This window comes from Pygocentrus nattereri, chromosome 17 (assembly GCF_015220715.1).
Source record: "Pygocentrus nattereri isolate fPygNat1 chromosome 17, fPygNat1.pri, whole genome shotgun sequence".
Classification (NCBI taxonomy): Eukaryota; Metazoa; Chordata; class Actinopteri; order Characiformes; family Serrasalmidae; genus Pygocentrus; species Pygocentrus nattereri.
In genome coordinates this window covers 15,270,171-15,290,758 of record NC_051227.1, presented here as the reverse complement: position 1 = coordinate 15,290,758, position 20,588 = coordinate 15,270,171, and the positions used below count along the sequence as shown (strand labels likewise).

General features: G+C 40.6%; 1 protein-coding gene across 1 annotated transcript; it reads right to left on the bottom strand.

The window, feature by feature from the left end:
* Window positions 1–1,879: 1,879 nt before the first annotated feature.
* On the bottom strand, window positions 1,880–19,449 carry mfsd12a (major facilitator superfamily domain containing 12a). Its single transcript, XM_017706382.2, has 10 exons — window positions 18,740–19,449; window positions 13,932–14,142; window positions 13,035–13,161; window positions 11,565–11,765; window positions 8,138–8,230; window positions 7,425–7,517; window positions 5,415–5,585; window positions 4,227–4,321; window positions 3,046–3,176; window positions 1,880–2,159 (listed from the first exon to the last, which is right to left on the bottom strand). The coding sequence occupies exons 1-10, from the start codon at window positions 19,005–19,007 to the stop codon at window positions 2,080–2,082; spliced, it is 1,470 nt and encodes a 489-aa protein (XP_017561871.1). The 5' UTR covers window positions 19,008–19,449; the 3' UTR covers window positions 1,880–2,079.
* Between the last annotated feature and the right edge of the window lie 1,139 nt (window positions 19,450–20,588).

Genomic DNA, 20,588 nt, shown 5'->3' with positions numbered 1-20,588 from the left:
TATACTTCACAGCAAGTCATTTTGTCTGTGGGGCCTTAATGAAGACCTGGATGCGGTTTGAATGGGTTGACAGAAGTTTTAGGGGACGTATTTACAGAAAAGATTTGGTGGACTACTGACTTCTAGTGTTAGCAGTGTTAGCCTGATAGCTCCGGTGATGAACTAAAGATGTAAAATTTGGAGGCTGAACACGTCTACATCAGTAAAGCGTAAAACTGTGTAAATCAGATAAACCATTTCTTTATGAATATACAAACATGAAAAATGTCGGGAACACAGGTCCCGCTGTAATTCAAACCTGAACTACTCATCAACAATAAAAAGGTCTTACAAACAACAAGGTATCTGTGCACTGTACAAAAGGCTGAGGCTGTAATAACATAAAACTCAGCAGACATGAAAACTGGGAGGATTTTCACAAAGCAGGATTTCTCAATAGGGTGAGAAGTTCGGTCATCCGGGAGGGACTCGGAGTAGAGCCGCTGCTTCTTCACGTTGAGAGGAGTCAGCCGAGGTGGTTCAGGCATCTGGTTAGGATGCCTCCTGGACGCCTCCCTCGGGAGGTGTCACAGGCAAGTCCACCTGGGAGGAGACCCCAGGGAAGACCCAGGACACGCGTGACTATATCGCTCAGCTGGCCTGGGAGCTCCTCGGAATCCCTCCCAGGGAGCTAGTGGAAGTGGCTGGGGAAAGGGAGGTCTGGGCCTCATTGCTTAGGATGCTGCCCCGCGACCCGAACCCCGGAGAAATGGAAGATAATGGATGGATGGATGGAGGATTTCTCAATTTTGCCATCCAGTTGCTATCCAGGCTTAGGTTATCTGGCTGAGAAATCCTGCTTTGTGAAATTTTCCTGCTTTATTTACAAACATGAAAAGAGATGACCAACTATGAATGTGCGCTGATACGGTCAGTAACCTCCGCCTACCAGAGGCTCAACTGATTAGTCTATGCTCCGCCCACAAACACATTCTTTCATAGCAACTGCCGCCAGATTTTTACAGAAGTTTTACAGAAAGTTGGCAAAAATCTCCTTTAGCCTGATGAGACTGACGACCTGGAGTGATTTTTGTTTGTTGTGACCTTTACATGCATACAAAACAATATATCACAGGTAGGTCTGTTCTACAGTTTCTCATTAGGCTGAATGAATAACCGACTCTAAATTTAGGTATTGTGATATAAACTGAGTCTGTTCTACAGTTTCTCATTAGGCTGAATGAATAACCGACTCTAAATGTAGGTATTGTGATATAAACTGAGTCTGTTCTACAGTTTCTTATTGGGCTGAATGAATAACCGACTCTAAATGTAGGTATTGTGATATAAACTGAGTCTGTTCTACAGTTTCTCATTAGGCTGAATGAATAACCGACTCTAAATGTAGGTATTGTGATATAAACTGAGTCTGTTCTACAGTTTCTTATTGGGCTGAATGAATAACCGACTCTAAATGTAGGTATTGTGATATAAACTGAGTCTGTTCTACAGTTTCTCATTAGGCTGAATGAATAACCGGCTCTAAATTTAGGTATTGTGATATAAACTGAGTCTGTTCTACAGTTTCTCATTAGACTGAATGAATAACCGACTCTAAATGTAGGTATTGTGATATAAACTGAGTCTGTTCTACAGTTTCTTATTGGGCTGAATGAATAACCGACTCTAAATGTAGGTATTGTGATATAAACTGAGTCTGTTCTACAGTTTCTCATTAGGCTGAATGAATAACCGGCTCTAAATTTAGGTATTGTGATATAAACTGAGTCTGTTCTACAGTTTCTCATTAGGCTGAATGAATAACCGGCTCTAAATTTAGGTATTGTGATATAAACTGAGTCTGTTCTACAGTTTCTCATTAGGCTGAATGAATAACTCTGTAAAGCTCTATAAAACTGTAAAGCTTGTCCAACCTAGCAACAGTTGCTACCCATTTGTGGGCGGAGCTTGGACATGTTCATTTCTTTTTTCAAAGAACACCTGCAGTTTGTACTGCAAGAAATGATGCTTCTCGTTCAGTACGTGCAAATTTCTACAACTTAATTTGCCGCCCGTGCAGTGGACCCTGCTCAGAGAGGATCAGTTGATGACCCCCGAATCACTGCTGTTTTCTGAATCCTCTCCATCTGACGACATCAGACCGTTCATCACAGCCAGGCCTGTTCACACACACAGAGAACAGAGGATGTCAATACAAACCCACAAACCACTACTCTTAGCTGATTAGGAGCCCCTGATATCAGACGGGCCGACGATAGCAACAGGCCGACGATCAGTGATTGGGGGGGGGGGTAAGTTAATTTTCTTGGATGTGGAGTTTTGGTTGACCTCAGTGAACTGTGATTACGGACTGATCAAAGTGAAACCCGTCAGGCTGATAAAGCTCACCATCAGTGTGATTACTAACAGACCCGTTTACCTGCCTGCCTCTCCACAGACACTGCAACACAGAACAGCCTGCTTGTCAGAAACTGTTACAGCAAGAGTTAGTTCATCTTTTACAGCTGGATGTGTCTGAATATAAGCTTAATATAACTATAATACATCAAGCTATAAAATGTTCATAATGACAATGACTGTGATGGTGTAGAATCAGATTAATAGGCATTTTACACACATTGTGGTATTTGGCAAAGTACACAAAATATCTTAATGAGACCACCTTAAATGAAATGATGTCAGCTGTAGTGTTTTAAAATGTATACATGTAATATTTGGGGAAATTTGTTGGCCTTGTACTCATGTTTTAAGGGGTGAAAAAGTTTATCATATGGGCAAAAAGGTGCTAAACAGTCTCTGGGGCAGTGCCCCTCTTGTCATCAGGGTGGAACCCTCAAGGCTCCATCTCAGTACCTTCAGTCAGGGAACAAAAAAATACAAATACAAACTTTTCACCTGATTTAAGGTCCACAATCAGACCTTATAACCACTGCTGGACCACTGAGGGAACATTTTCATTGTTTGTACCATGATGGATGGGAAATGCACCTACACAAAATCTTTGTTTCTAACCGTGTACATAAAGATAACAAAGGGTTTACTCACGGCGGACGATCTTGATAGGCCAGATGAGAATAGAGCAAAGGCAGAGTGCTGCTACAACAGCCACTCCACCAGTTACAATCACCATCACGTAGTGATAATACCACACGCACGCGGGACAGCAGGCCTGAGTACTGCAGAGAAACACAAAGTCAACTGAGTGTAGAGAATAACAATAACCACTGTTACTACATAGTTACTACAGCCAGTGCACACGCGGCAGATTCACACTGGATTAAAATCACTCCACAATTATTATAGTCAGACTGTAAAACTACACACACTGCAGATTCACACTGGATTGAAATCACTCCACAATTATTACTGTCAGACTGTAAAACTACACACACTGCAGATTCATACTGGATTAAAATCACTCCACAATTATTACTGTCAGACTGTAAAACTACACACACTGCAGATTCACACTGGATTAAAATCACTCCACAATTATTACTGTCAGACTGTAAAACTACACACACTGCAGATTTACACTGGATTAAAATCACTCCACAATTATTACTGTCAGACTGTAAAACTACACACACTGCAGATTTACACTGGATTAAAATCACTCCACAATTATTACTGTCAGACTGTAAAACTACACACACTGCAGATTCACACTGGATTAAAATCACTCCACAATTATTACTGTCAGACTGTAAAACTACACACACTGCAGATTCACACTGGATTAAAATCACTCCACAATTATTACTGTCAGACTGTAAAACTACACACACTGCAGATTCACACTGGATTAAAATCACTCCACAATTATTACTGTCAGACTGTAAAACTACACACACTGCAGATTCATACTGGATTAAAATCACTCCACAATTATTACTGTCAGACTGTAAAACTACACACACTGCAGATTCATACTGGATTCAAATCGCTCCACAATTATTACTGTCAGACTGTAAAACTACACACACTGCAGATTCATTCTGGATTAAAATCACTCCACAATTATTACTGTCAGACTGTAAAACTACACACACTGCAGATTCACACTGGATTAAAATCACTCCACAATTATTACTGTCAGACTGTAAAACTACACACACTGCAGATTCACACTGGATTAAAATCACTCCACAATTATTACTGTCAGACTGTAAAACTACACACACGGCAGATTCACACTGGATTGAAATATTATCAGTTACACTTACTGGCATGGATGCAGGCCCTGAATGATTATGACCCCGAGTCCATTGGCTACCTTGTCAGTGAAACTCATAGCTCCGTACACAAACGCTCCGCTTTGCTGTCAGAGAACAGAGAATACTTTTGAGGAAGACAAACACCCGACAGTCAGGTCACCACATGATTTTCTAAATATTGTTTCAGCAAAAGCACAGTTTTCACTTCTGTTATTACAGGTGCTGGACTGCTCCAAAAACACAGTTCAGTCATATGACAGATCTGAGATCTCTGATCAGATCACGTTTTGTTGCTTTTGTTGTTCTGTTGAAGTGTGAGTTCCTCTACAGAGACACACTTCTGCACATTATTTGCATAAAATCTAAATTCATAACACATTCATAAACAAACACATCTTTCACTAAACGTTGCAGAAAAAATGCCATATTTAAGTGTGTTCTCTGTAATGGCTGTATTAATTTATTTACACTAAGAAAATCAACAAAACATGTCATTTGACCAGGTGTGCTCAATTGTGTGTACAGATTGGTCGCATGACAAGGTCATTTACTAATTAAGAAAAGGGCTTAAGATAGCAACACCCAAATATAATAAAGGGCAAGAGACAGCTGAAGCACACAACGTCCTATGTAGCAAAAGGCACAATGTAAAATTAAATACTAGATTTGCACTTTTGTGCTTTTAGTTCTCCATTCATTCAAAAATGATGTTATATTTTACAGTTTTCTTGCATTTTATTTTTTCCACTAAACCTGGAGTCGGCAACATGCGGCTCTTTTAATGGCTTGTTGCGGCTCCACAGCAGAATCAGATCAGTAGGTAATAATAAAATAATCCTCCTTTACAGTAAAATAAAGCTCTGCTGATCATTAACACAGTTTAACAGTAAATGGTCTTAAACGCTGGAGTTAATGTAGAACTGCTGATTCACCCTTTGCTTTCAGTTTGCTTTCTGACGGTCAGGAACAGCACAACGTTTAATCATTTTACCTCCCAATATCTACAGACTGCAGGAACAACACTTCCCATCACTACAGTGAGAATGGGCGGGGCAAAAACATATGTAAACTTGTTAATTGTTCTATCTGTGTATTGTCTATATGGACCCGGCAGTGAATGTTATATTTTAAAATTCTTATTTACAAAAAATGCAATTTTTCTGCAACATCAGTCTGTTAAGGATTAAAGTCACTTACTGTCTGATCTGCTATCAGATCTGCTGTCATGGCGAGTGACATGACCAGGATAGTGGCTGACCCCGCCCCCAGCAGCACTGCTGCTCCGTACACACCGTTGCCCATTTGAGTGTCCAGAAGAACCCAGTAGGAGAACACCATGATCAGCACCAGACCCATGAAATAGGTCATCTGGACCAACCAGAAAAGCACATATTAAACAATATGGATAAGAATGGTATTACAATACCGGACAATGATAATAATGAAACATGCTCACAGGTCTCAGCCCACACTGATGAACTGCATCAACACATTTCCCCCGGTTTTGGAGCTATAGGGTCATTTAATGCTGGGATACGGAGAGTCTAGTGCAATACAGTTTCCCCTTAAACACTGGAGAAATGCAGGAGAAACCAGCCATCAGAGCGTCACTTGCCAGGACCGAACAATTTGTTGAGAAGTAATTATCAGGTTCGGTGGAGTGATGAAACGGAAATGCATCAGCAAACGACAAGAGACTCACCATTAAGCACAACCTGACTCGATCTCTGTCTGCCTCTGATGTTATGTTTGTATGTGTGTATATATCTGTGAATAAGAGGCTGTTTAGCTGTTTAAATTTCACATAAATTAAAAATACATTCCTGACTCTGTATGAAGTGGTAACTGTGTATTACGGAAGCGTTTAGGAACCACAGCAGCTCAGCCACAAAGCAACAGTCCATGTGAAGTTACAGGGCAGGTCGTCAAGTGCTGAGGAGCAAAGAGCATAAAAGTCTCCAACGCTCTGCTGATCAGTAACAGAGTTAAAACCTCCTCTGGCATCAACATCAGCACAAAAACTGCACTAGGAGCTTCACGGCAGGGTTACCTTGGCCGAGCCCAAGTGCACAAAGCAGCTCCATAAAGTCATGACTGGGCAAGTTTAGTGTGGACTTGGTTATTGCTATAGTGTAGGGGGCTTGCCCTGGAGGACTGAACCCCAGCCTAGAGGCAGAGGTGTTAACCACTGCACTATCTCAACCACAAGTTTGCCACAAACATTCGCCATGTTATCGTCCACTTTGTCAGAGCATGTCTTCGCTGCAGTAGGAAGTATCTGCTGTGTGAGGAGTGCCAGACTCTCACAGGAGCCCAGAGGGACTTTCCTCCATTTCAATGAAGACCAGTGATTGTAAAATTTATGTTCACTTGATTAAAGAAAAACTGACCTAGTTTTATTTTATTTCTGCTACTTTGCACTTCCTTGGTTATAAATTTTGACAGGAAAATAAATTGGAGTTTTATTTTTTCATCTTTTGTACTAGCAGGAAACTTCAATAAAATAGTGAATTCTTGAATATTATTCATCGTCATTGTTAGTTACCAAATGCATAAAACAACCTCAAGCTAAACTTAAAAGCCAATAGCTGCATAAAAGTTATTTGGTAATGCAGTGACACCTAATCCGAATAATCGATTATTCGTTTCAGCGATTGATCGATTATTTGACTATCACATTAGTCGTTTGTTGCAGCCCCATTTGGGATAGGGATTGTGATCCAGCTCTTCTCGTCCAACATCAATGTCTGACCCGCCAAATGCTCTTCTGATTGAATGGGCACCAATTCCAACAGACACTCTCCAAAATCTTGTAGAAAGCTTCCTGGAAGAGTGGAAGCTGTTAGAGCTGCAAATCCATGTTAACGTTTATGGATTTAGAATAGGATTCATCAAAGCTCATGTAGGTGTCCCAATACTTTTGTCCATATAGCGTGTATCAGAGATGCGAATTGAGGTGTCTAAAGGTTTAATGGTAAAACATATTCTTAAACCCAAACAGAGAGATTTTTTAAGTGCTTCTGTTTCCATTCATTGCACAGAAGTAGTTACTCTTGAAGACAATGACTTTAAGAGCTCTGGAGAGCGCAATAGGAATCAACACAGCTCCAACTCAGCTCTTCAGCTGCAGGAGTGAAGTGAAGCTGCTGAGTCGCTGGTTACCCGTCTGCACAAGGTAAGATGAGAGAAACTGGTTTCAACACTTACACATTTCCCTATTAGCTTGCTGAAGGGTTTCATGATGAATGAGGAAACAAAGCCACTGACGTACATCACCAGCGGTATGGTAGCGATGTATTTCTGCATGAGAGAGAGAGGAACAGTTACATGACAGACTGGCAGAGTTAAACCATAAATCACAACGTCAACACTGCTCCATATAAACAAGACCATGTGGCAAAGGATCTGAACTGATCTGTCCAGCCTTCTGGCCACAAATGTGCTCTCTTTAGAACTACTGTTGAATAGGCTACAGCCTTCACTTCACTGGCTTCAATGTGCTGCCTGTTGACTTGATTACACAACAAAGTACTACAGCTGATCCAGTGTGATCGCTTACAAATAGCCAGAAATGTTATCACGATAAACAAAATTCATATCGTTTGATATCGATACATATCATGATAAATGTCAAATCATTATTTCTTTCAAGCTTGAAGGCTGATTTTTTTCTCCTGGGTGGTTAATCGCTGGTTTAAACTATCCTTTATGGTTGGAGGCTCGGTTCATCAGTGATGGATCACACCACCTTACTGCCACCACATCCATGTCAGAGCATATCACAGTATTCAGACACCAGCTAGCAGACTACTGGGTTTCTCTAAAGTAAAGCTCATTCAACCAGCAATAGCAGCTATGAAAGCGCACCTTTGTGGGAGGAGCATGGATAGGTCAGATAGTCCTGTGAATGGTGGTCTTACCTTTGGCAGCAGGAGCGTGTTAGTGAGGTACATGGATATATACGTCTGTGACAGATTCACTATAAGTCTGGTGCACATGTAAAGGACAGCGACCTGAAGAGCAAAAGCAGAAAACAAGAAGAAAACTTCAGCTTGTACTAGAAATGCGATTAATTTGGTCTAATTTTCTTACTCCACTCTTTACAGATGTGTCTGAGCTGGCAGTTACCAGCTGCTCATCTTACACCAATACAGGCTGAGTCGGTAATCTCAAACACAAACCACCACCATGCTTACAATAACAAAACATTTATGTTTAGCATCTAAACATAAACTGCCAAAATCGCGGCTTGAAAGAGTGCAGTTACATCATCAACAATGTAAGCAGGTTTTAAGTAAATTCACTAATAAATCATTAAACCCAATAACACAGAGCTCATGAACTACATCTAGATGACTTCGACCAATGAGAAACAAGCAAAGACCCAGGTGTTGTGAGATCACAACCACAACTAACTGTCAGTCTGGTGCACTACACTCAGCATTCAAAACTCTAGACAGAAAAAAAGGGTGTATTCTGGCCTTCTCAGCCAAAAAAAGACCTGAGGTCACATTACAGTGACTAAACGTCTTTTTGTCTTATGTTAAGGTCAAGAACTTTCACAAATTCGTATTACAGAAGCAAATCTGATCTTAATTTAGGAATCTCATCTTACAGCATCTTATCTTCTCAGGAAAAATTATAAAGGAGGAGAATGGCCACCTGTTGAAATACACACCTACCAACCACTTTATTAGGTGGACCCCCTTTTGCCTTCAGAACTGTCTTAATTCTTCGCATCATACTTTCAACAAGGTGTTGGAAACATTCCTCAGAGATTTTGGTTGGTTATTTGAGTTCCTGTTGCCTTTCTATCATCTGGAACCAGTCTGCCCATTCTCCTCTGACCTCTCACATCAACAAGGCATTTTCATCCACACAACTGCCGCTCACTGGATATTTCCTCTTTTTTGGACCGTTCTCTGTAAACCCTAGAGATGGTTGTGTGTGAAAATCCTAATAAACCTAATAAAGTGGCCGGTGAGTGTAAATGGGAAAACTTGTAACGCTCCACAGGTCGTCTGTATAAAGAGCCACCTTTCAAGAAAAAGAGCCAATCACGTTGCTCATTACGCCACGAGTGTGAAAAGCCCCCCCTTTGTTGTGGGCATCTGAGCATTTGCTGTAGCTGCAATGAAGAACAACCTGAAAAAAAGATGTGCTTTGTGCATAATTGAGCCAAACCCTACAAAACACTCACAAGCTCAGATTTGATCAGTGATTTCAAGTGTTTTTGAAATGGTAATTAAACCTTCTGAATGTTTAGATCTCTCCCCGTTCAACAAGACAAGAGTTTGGTCATGTATGGCTGAAAATAACTGCCCAGCAGGATCACAACAACTACCACCAATTGAACAGACTTTCCTACTTTAGGTGCATTCCAGTCGCCCTTGTAGTTTCCTGCGAAGCGCACAGGATATTCAGACATTTTAAGGGTAATTACAAACCACAAGAAGTGACAGTTCAGTTGGAAGTGAACTTCAAACTGCAGTGGAGTAGTGACCAATGATGCATCACTTCAAAGGAAGTCGCAGGAAAGTTTACTCATGAGTCATTCACTCATCAGGCCTCTCTACTGCAGGACTTTCCGAATGAAGGAATTTATCAGCTGCAGTTCCCTCATCTGACATCCAGCGCTCAAGTGTGTAGGGAACATAGCGGTACTGCTTAGGGACCCTGAGGAATGGAATGCAGCTTATGTCTTATCTCAATTTGGGAAATCTTAACTTATTCGATCGAAGTCGACATTCAACTGTCATGTCTGTTGCCTAGCAACTAACAACCCGCACACAGCTTAAATGCAAACACGTAATCAAAACAGTGTTAAAGATTTAAGTTACAGCTGCCATTACTGAAGTATAAAAAAGATCAAACAAAACTAAAGGATGATAAATTGTAGGTTGTGAATCCTGTGAGAGCGCCCCCCTGCTGTTTATCAGAGTTGCTGCTCCGCAGTTTCAGTCTCCATTTCCTAAACACTTTAGCTGAGCACGCCAACATTATTCCTCCTAATAAATAGACACACGTTCAGCTCCGTCTTCTCATTATTCACCACCATCACTGTAATATTTCTTCATCAACATTAACACACAAAGGTAATAAGAGGGGACGGTGGGCTTTTAAAACACTGTTAGAAAAAACACGTCAAAACACAGTTTTCAATGTAGATAAACATAGCGCCATTATGGCACTTATAGTGAACTATGCTGCCTGACACAGCTGCATAAAAACAAGAGAAACAGACGATTAATCAGAAGTCAGGACACTGACTGAAGCTAGGACAGTGTTTAGTAGATTTAGTCTAGTTAGGATGTTTGTGTGATGCTGTTTTCTTATCTGGTGAGATTATGAACTTAAGAACCGTTAATCTGGAATAGCTACTGTCCTAAATGCAGCCTGTCATGGAGATAAGACAAGATATTTACTTCAGTGTATTCAGATGCTTCACTACTGATACTTCACTGATATTGTTGATGTGTTACTGATAATCTGCTAAGAGTTTACTGATCATCTACAAAGGACCGCTCCAAATAAAGTGCTACCCATGTTTCTTTGAAATAAAGGAGTCTGGATTAATATGTACACATTATTAAAGTTTTAAAACTGTGTTCACTCTCTAGTCCATACATGGACACTAAACTGCAAAAACAGCCCGTTTTGAATTGATTGTTTTTATGATGTCACAAAACCTATATTTACATACATCTGCATAATCAGAATGCAGCAGTTTAGCTCCACCCAGTTACACTGAAGTTATAAGAAGTGTTTCAGCTCTGAGTGCTTTTTGAATGAGGAATAATACAGGACAGCCAATCACAACAGAGCTCATTTACATATATCAGTCTTAAAGGCACAGTGACAAAAACAGCCTGTTTAATTCTAAGTGATAAAGAAAGGCTGTAAAGTGGTCCTGATGACTCTTTTTGGTACATAAAACCACACAAAAGTTAAGAGTGGACATCAATGGAAAAATACAATTCAAGAAAAATGTAGGATATGGGCTCTTTAAATCATATTAAACTATACCGACTGTCACTGGGTTTTCTGTTATTTGTAGCTCTTTAAAAACTGTATCAGTGAGGGTTTTAATATGGGTTTTAAAAAAGGAACATTCAGCAGAAATTCTACGCCACAGTCATTGGATTCAGATAACAAAGTGACCGTCAGCACTGACTCCAGCATCTGACCTTTGAACATCTGACAGCTTTAAACAGGGGGAACATCACCAGAGTCACTCAGGGCCGTGATTGCAAGTGTGACGACAATAAAACACACTTTGGGGCAACACTGCTGTAAAATATCTAACTTTCATCTCTCGTGTGAGATAATAAACTCAGCAGCGGTCACCTGGTAGAAGGACGGCTCTCTGAGCCAGTGCTGCCACTGCATAGGGGTGGAGGGAGAGTTTCGGCTTAGAAGAGGCTGCCGTTCTCCTTCACTGGAGCCATAGTCCTCATCATCACTCTGCTCGGCTTTGGTCTCACGCGTCCCGAGGTGGAAGAGCAGGGAGAAGAGCGCCCCAATGGCCAACACGATCAGACTCAGATTCTGAAAGCACACAGCCAGCATGTTAGAGACTATTTACATGACTGTAGAGAGAGTGAGCTGAGAGGAGGAGACTGTTTGTCATTTATGTACTGATTATTTTTATTTAGCGACCTTGAGTTTGTGCTGTATTCAACACAGCAAGGACACTATATGAATGATATGCAATACTGTGAAAACTTCATAGCTAAAAGGTTATTTAACTGGGCAGTGTGTGTTTGTTTCCTCAGAAAACACAAATATTAGACTACAAGGGGAACAAAGGGAGCAAACTAAGCTGACATGAAAACGTCAGCTAATAAAGCTTGAAATGTTAATGTAGCAACACTGATGGTTTGCTAACTTAATCAGGTTTATAGTAATTCCAGATGGTTGCTATGGTGCTGCTATGAGGTTGCTGTGGTATTCCATTTTGTTGTTAGGGTGTTGCTAGGCTACTAGGTATTGCTAGGACAGTGCTGTGGTATCCCAGGTGGTTGCTATGGTATTGCTAGGATATTGCTGTGCTATGCCAGGTGGTTGCTATGGTATTGAGGTGCTATTGAAGGGAAATAAACATAAAATGAGAAAGTTACTGCAAGATTTTTATATTGTTTCCTACAATATTTTACATACTGCTCCACACGTTATCGCACATTTGGACATTCCACACCTAGACACTTTATTTAAGTACCAATATATGCACATATCTGTCTCTCTGCGTGTCTGTCTCTCTGCGTGTCTGTCTCTCTGCGTGTCTTCTCTGTCTTGTCTTCTCTGTCTTGTCTTCTCTGTCGAAACTCAGCCAATAACAAAAAAAAACTTGCACTAAAACTCTATTAAAACTAAAAGTTTAAGTGTGCTCTCTGTAGAAGAACGATCTTCTACTTATTTTGACTTAGCAAATCAACAAAACATGTCATTTGACCAGAAGCACATACCAATATTTTTCAAACATTTTTAAAAACACATTTTTAGACCTGTAAAAATAACTGAACATGAAATGCCTTTAGGTTAACATGTAGAAATACAAAAACGGTAAAAGCAGAAGTGAAACTGACGCATTTAATCCAGAACAGAATGAGGAAGTTCACAGAGCTATTTAAAAATAGGCTGCTGCGTACAGCCAAACTCCAAACACTAAAAACACAAGCTACTGAATGAAGCGCCTGTGTCGTCACTCACAATGACATTTTGTTGTGACTTGCTGAACATGATGCCTAGAGTCAGCATGAAACATGAAAGATTAAATATCAGCTACTGAGTGTCTTCAACACGCATTCCTTCACTCACTCTGAACACAGGAATGTCTACAGGGCCGAGATTATCCGCGACAGAGGGATCCTCTCCGGATTGGAAATGGAAGAGAATCCAGGCCACCGCGTACACCGTGATGTTGGCTACCACTGTGAAAGCATACCTGCACGAAAACACACGCGGTTGATTACCAAAGAGTCGAGCTCATGAGACAGTCTGAACAATTAAAGGGCTAATATCATGGAAAAAAACACTGAGATAAAAAATAGGGCTGTGCAAAGTGACTATATTTATTTATATTATATTTATACAAATAAATTAATTTATATTTATATTTCTTATATAAATATATGTACTGACAATATTTGCTCTACACATACATACATATATGCATATACACACAAACGTATATTATATATACACATATGCAATGATATAATGTCATACCTCATATATCTTTGCTATATCACCTATAACACTTTATATGCTTTCAAAATGTACCATTCCCTCTTCGGCTATTACAGCAAATATTTGCCATTTTGCATTTATTATTTTTGTGATGTCATATTTACATACACTTGCCTATTCAGCCCACAGCTCATCAACCCTGTCCACTCACACTGAAGTTATAAAGAGTGTTCTACTGCTTTATGAACAAGACACAATACAGGGCAGCCAATCAGAACAAAGTTCATTTACATAAATCAGTCTTAAAGGCACAGTAAAAAAACAGCCTGTTCAATTCCAAGGGATAAGGAGAGGATGGAAAATGGTCATGTGAAAATAATTATAATGCTATTTGGTACATAAACATTATAGTGGACCTCAGAAATATAAAAACGTATATAAAAAAGTACAATATGGGCTTTCAGCCATTTCCTCTGTGCTGTGAAGTAAAGGTCTGACCAGGTGAAGCAGGTCAGATGTGCTCACCTGTACGCTGTGAGCTCCACTTTGGCGTGCTCAGATGACACCAGCTCTGGAATGAGGGACAGGTGGGAGATCTGGGTGGCGGCCCAGCCAAACTGGAAGATGACGATGAAGGGAATGAAGTAGATGAGACTGGCCCACTGTGGAGTGCTCAGGTCACAGCCAATACACTGGTTAAAGATGAAGGAGAAGGACAGCAAGACACTGACAGTTCCTGCAAAACAGCACATACAGAGAGAACCTATAAAGAGAACTCAAAATACTGATGTAAATTAAAGATTCTCAAAATTAAAATGCCATGAATTATGCAGGATAAATCATAAATAAAGGCCTAGCACATTGGAGCAAGTGCCCTAAAACAAGCTTCCTCAGTAGGGCGTAAGAGAGAAGACAGACACTTTATAGGAAGCGAGTGAACTTGTGAACTTTTCAAGGCCAAAAGCCAAGATGGAAAAGTACCAGAATGCACCTGGCACAATGTTTTTTTTTAAAAAAAGGATTCAGACTAGACTTGGAGATAATTCACACAAGACCATATATGATAGACGTATGAAGGTAAATTTGGATATAATGGTGGTTTTATGAAATCAGGAGATGACAAAAAGAGGTGGGGCGATGTCACCCCACCTTCACCGAGTATATATATAAAACATGTGTACAAACTCTGTATATGTGTGAGTGTCGCCCAAGGGCCCATTGGGAATACACTCTCCATGCTCAAAAGGAATAAAGGACCTGCACTTCTGAATTCTGAAGAGTCTTCTCGCATTTTTTAGTTCGTTCGATTCTTTTTATTTTCTTTCAACAAACAACTGAATTTGTTTTATTTTACAAACCATAAATAGTACTTAGGCTTGGTGGTCAAACAAGTGTTGAGTCACGACAATACCTCGCACTAAAGGGACCCAAGATCTTAATTTATGCCCAATCAGATCATATCTGGAGATACAAGGGATGGAACAGTAAAGCACATTGTCGCTGTCCAAAGAAAAACAAGGTTTTTAGGAGAAGGCAAAAGCTTTCTTTATTCTAATGTAAGTTCATGTGAAGATTTTTCCTCCAAGCCAATCTGAAGCATTACTGTCTGTTAATTCATCAAGAAATTCAAACAATGTAAAAGGCAGTCACTGTGTTCAAACAATGTAGAAAACTGAAGGAGGGAAAAAAATGGAGATACATGTTTTTCTTTGGACAGCAAGGATATCTTTAGACAAGTGTCCATATACAAAATTAGCATTTTGATAATTTCCTCAACTTTTCTCACAGTTTGTAATTTTGTTGATTTCCTAATTGAAAATAAGCAAATAAAAGAATCTTTTCCACAGAACACACTTAAATGTGACATTTTTCAGCATCTTTTTGTGCACAATTTCTATTTATTTGCTGAGGTGAACTTATTGGAAACATAAAATGTGTCAGAACTTATTCACAGGCCATGTTTCACTGTATTTTCCCCAGTATATTAAAGTCAGCAGATAAACAGTAATTGTCTATTAACATGTGCCCACGTCTGTTCTCTGTAAAAGAGAATGTGTTCATTTATTTTCACTTAGAAAATCAACCAAACGTCATCTGACCAGGGTACTGTACATGGACATGAAGTGTTCTGAGAGTCATTTGTTGACATCAGTAATCCACAAGTGGTACATTTTGGTGTAACTGCACAGCAGTCGTCTTTAATCAGTGGAAAGCTGTTAGTGCAGAGGAAGCTGAGCAAGTCTGCACATGTAAATGTATCTTGTGAAACTGTAACTTGTTTGACTAAAAGGCAGCCACCAGAAATATAAAAGTATAGTGAAGTGTCAAAATCAAACACTGACAAAGATGGTTGGGAGGGAACTGAACACACACACACACACACACACACACACACTTTCTGAAACTGCTTATCCTTCTGGTCATGGCGGAACTGAATACAAAGTACTGGGAAATAAAAATACAGAAAATAAATATCTGTATTCAGAGGTACAGTTTGTGAAGGTAGTATTCAGAATTCACTTTTTACATTTGGGGAAAATACATTTACAATACTTACTGGCTAAATCTAAGTGTATATACCACCTTTCCACCTAATCTGAGTGTTACTGAGCTCTGCTAAAGCCTGAGTGGACTGATAAATCAATGTGATGATCAGTTATTAATCTCAGTGTTACTGAGCTCTGCTAAAGCCTGAGTAGACTGATAAATCAATGTGATGATCAGTTATTAATCTCAGTGTTACTGAGCTCTGCTAAAGCCTGAGTAGACTGATAAATCAATGTGGTGATCGGTTATTAATCTCAGTGTTACTGAGCTCTGCTAAAGCCTGACTAGACTGATAAATCAACGTGATGGTCAGTTATTAATCTGTGTGACTGAGCTCTGCTAAAGCCTGAGTAGACTGATAAATCAATGTGATGATCAGTTATTAATCTCAGTGTTACTGAGCTCTGCTAAAGCCTGAGTGGACTGATAAATCAACGTGATGGTCAGTTATTAATCTCTGTGTTACTGAGTTCTGCTAAAGCCTGAGTGGACTGATAAATCAATGTGATGATCAGTTATTAATCTCAGTGTTACTGAGCTCTGCTAAAGCCTGAGTAGAGTGATAAATCAATGTGATGATCAGTTATTAATCTGTGTGACTGAGCTCTGCTAAAGCCTGAGTAGACTGATAAATCAATGTGATGATCAGTTATTAATCTCAGTGTTACTGAGCTCTGCTAAAGCCTGAGTGGACTGATAAATCAACGTGATGGTCAGTTATTAATCTCTGTGTTACTGAGTTCTGCTAAAGCCTGAGTGGACTGATAAATCAATGTGATGATCAGTTATTAATCTCAGTGTTACTGAGCTCTGCTAAAGCCTGAGTAGAGTGATAAATCAATGTGATGATCAGTTATTAATCTCAGTGTTACTGAGCTCTGCTAAAGCCTGAGTAGAGTGATAAATCAATGTGATGATCAGTTATTAATCTCAGTGTTACTGAGCTCTGCTAAAGCCTGAGTAGACTGATAAATCAATGTGATGATCAGTTATTAATCTCAGTGTTACTGAGCTCTGCTAAAGCCTGACTAGACTGATAAATCAATGTGATGATCAGTTATTCATCTCAGTGTTACTGAGCTCTTGTGGGATGTTTGAATTTAACAGTGAGCAGCAGATCAACAGTGAAACTCAAGCACAGTACACTGCATGCGTACATAATAATAGTAAGAAGAAGAATACTACTACTACTAATAATAATAATAATTTTAGAAACTGTAATATTGTATTCATTATTTACTCACATGTCAACGATAGTGATTACAGTACAGTACCTACAGCAGGTAGGTTTTCCACCCCACTGGGAGGGGATCCAGATGTTTGTTTGTAATTTATCTAAAACATTGAATTTAGATTAGATTAAGATTAAGATTAAGTGATCCTAATTAGCCCCACGATGGGGAAATTTTACGTCAGCGTTTGACCCATCCGTGAAGTGAAACATCACATACACACTAGGGGGCAGTGAGCACACTTGCCCGGAGCGGTGGGCAGCCCTATCCGCAGCACCCAGGGAGCAGCTGGGGGTTAGGTGTCTTGCTCAAGGCAAACCAGCGACCTTCCAGTCGCAATGCTGGTTCCCGCCCATGACTGCCCCAACTTGCTCAGCTTTTCAAAACCCATAAAGCAAGGTGGGAGTTTTAGTCTGAGAATTTCTTCCAGACACTCTCTTTTTATACATACTGTATCACCCCTTTACTGGCGCGCACTGCCTTCAAGAAGCTCGGGGGGCGTGGACATGCACAGAGGCTCATGGTAGGTGCGCACCCTCCTAAAAAGGACTATTGACTGATGTTAATGTTTAGCTTGCTGTGGTTCAAGTTGTGGGTCTGTGTTATTTGTGTTATTTTATATTTGTATATTTGTGCTATATGTGGTTTTAGGTGTTGGTTATGCTGACCTCCCCCGTGGGTTTGTTGTTTCTGTAAGTTTCTGTCATGGTGTGAAATAAAGAGCACCACTTCCGGTGGAAATCACGGCCTCCTCTGTGTCTTACTTTACACCGTCAGCAGAATATTATGGGCAAAAACTGTCTGCTTGGCAATCCAGATTTACTGTGATAAAATCAGACTCAGAATCCTTCATTGATCCCAGAGGGAAATTGCAGTTGTTACAGTTGCAACCATTTATGTAAAAGAATAAACACTTTAATAATTTAAAACAAAGATGAAGAGAAATTTGCAACATGTACACAAGATTTAAGTTCTTATGAATACAGTAAAGTGGCTGTGATAATAAATATTAAACATCTAGTATAAAGCACTTCAAATTATTGTACCTCTGAGTTATTGCACACATCACTTAAGTGAGATTAACAGACTGAAACCTTTATATCATTACATAAAACCGTTATTGGACATAGTTTCCCTTGGGGTGCATAATTTGAAGCTGGAAAAAGGTAATAAATCACAATATATATTATCGCAAAAACGTACCAGAATGTTTAAAATTGCAATTATATCATATTGTGACTTAAGTATTGTGATAATATCGTATCGTGGGGCCATTGGTGATTCCCACCCAATCAGATATCATCACTTTTCTGCTTTTTTCAGCCAATTCTTTGGTAAGTACACTTACATTATGTATAATCAGAGCTAAGTCTTCCATTTTCCCAGATATCCGTTAAAAATCAGGACAATATTTATGGAAAATACCTGCCAAAACCACTATTCTGGTGGGCTTAGTGAAGGTATCCCCCCATAGCAATATTTAACACTGAGGACCTGTAGTGTGGCTGTACTGCTTTACAGTAAGAGGCAACTAAAGAGCCAAAACACACTCACCTACTAGATGCCAGGTTTTCCTCTTCCCATACGTCCCACATCCATCAGTCCTATCAGACTCGTACCCAATCAGAGGCGTGCAGACTCCATCAGCTACCTGCCCCACTAACAGCAGCACGCCTGCATAGGAGTTCTGAAAGCCCAGCACTGAGTGGTAGAACACCAGCAGGTAGGTGAACCACATAGAGGCGCACAGGTCGTTCAGAAAGTGTCCCACCGCATAGCTCAGGCGCTTACAGAGCGGCAGGGCAGACTCGGACTCGGACATGACTGACCAGCACAGACCTCCTCACTTTAACACCTTTAAAAACGCCACGCTAAGCCGTCTGAGTGCTCCTCAGCACTGGGTCCCCTCCTCTGCTGCTCCATGGTTAAAGCAGACCCTCATGTTGAAGTCCTTCAGACCCCTCTCTGGACCCTCTGTCCCCCCGGATTCTTTGTTTCTTCGCTTTGGAGTCTGAAAGTAAAAGCGGCTCTGAGTCAGCTGACCGCAGCACTGAGTGGGTGGAGCGAGTCACAGCCTGAAAACACACACGTCACCGCCTTCCTGCCCCCCACATAAACACACACAGCCGCGAACACGAACTCGCCATAAATATAATCAGTAAGATTAATAATCGTGTCGTTTGGGTCTGATAAACCCCTCCGGACCGGCACCGCAGCGCTTCCTCTCGCTGCTTTTGACGCAGCATCCGTTTCACCACATGACTGCCCGCTGTTTTCCTTTTCTATCTTTACTTCCCACCCGAATTCTGGCACGAAACGGCGCACCCGAGTTCCGGCAAGCCCCGCGCTCCCGTGCCTGGGATTGGCTAGTCGTGGCGCAGTTGCTGCACTGCGATTGGCTAGTCGCTCACACTCAGAGAAACTACGCCATTCGAGAACGCCAATCGGAGCCAATCCCAGCGCAGGTAGGCGGGGCTGGTCTGAGTTTGAGTTTCTGATGCAATACGGCTGGTTTACAACAGCCTTGCAGGTTATTAGCTTTTTATTAAGTTATAATAACGAGAAAGTTCCCCATTATTATGACATAGCATCTCGGAATAACGAGTTATGACTTCCTGTCGCATAATTATGACTTATGTTGTCACAATGAGAGCCCATCTCATAATTATGACTTAGTTTCTCATAATAATGAGTTAATAACTCATATCTATGACTGAAAGGTGATGAACACTGTCAATTATGTCAATTTACTTATTTTGTCATAATGAGATCTTATCTCATATTTATGACTTTCTATCTCATAATGAGATCCTGTGTCATAATTCTGGCTTACACTGTATTTCCAAAAGTATTCACTCACCAATCCAAATAATTGAATTCAGGTATTCCAATCACTTCCATGGCCACAGGAGTATAAAACCAAGCCCCTAGGCCTGCAGACTGCTTCTACAGACATTAGTGAAAGAATGGGTCGCTCTCAGGAGCTCAGTGAATTCCAGCATGGTACCGTGATCGGACGCCGCCTGTGGAACAAGTCCAGTCGTGAAATTTCCTCACTACTAAATATTTCACAGTCGACTGTCAGTGGTATTATAACAAAGTGGAAGTGATTGGTAACGACAGCAACTCAGCCACGAAGTGGTCGACCACGTAAAGTGACAGAGTGGGGTCAGCGGATGCTGAGGGGCATAGTGAGCAGAGGTCACCAACTTTCTGCAGAGTCAATCACTACAGACCTCCAAACTTCATGTGGCCTTCAGATCAGCTCAAGAACAGCATAGAGAGCTTCATGGAATGGGTTTCCATGGCCGAGCAGCTGCATCCGAGCCTTACATCACCAAGCGCAATGCAAATCGTTGAATGCAGTGGTGTAAAGCGGTGGAAATCCGATGGACAAGTCTGG

What these genes read in the sequence shown, in the direction of transcription:
- mfsd12a (XM_017706382.2), bottom strand. Translation starts at nt 19,007, where the DNA reads ATGTCCGAGTCCGAGTCTGCCCTGCCGCTCTGTAAGCGCCTGAGCTAT. An exon ending in GCAAGCTAATAGGGAAATGT is followed by an intron (nt 5,586 to 7,424) that starts GTAAGTGTTGAA and finishes TGGTTGGTCCAG; the next exon opens with ATGACCTATTTCATGGGTCT. An exon ending in ATCTGATAGCAGATCAGACA is followed by an intron (nt 4,322 to 5,414) that starts GTAAGTGACTTT and finishes GTTCTCTGACAG; the next exon opens with CAAAGCGGAGCGTTTGTGTA.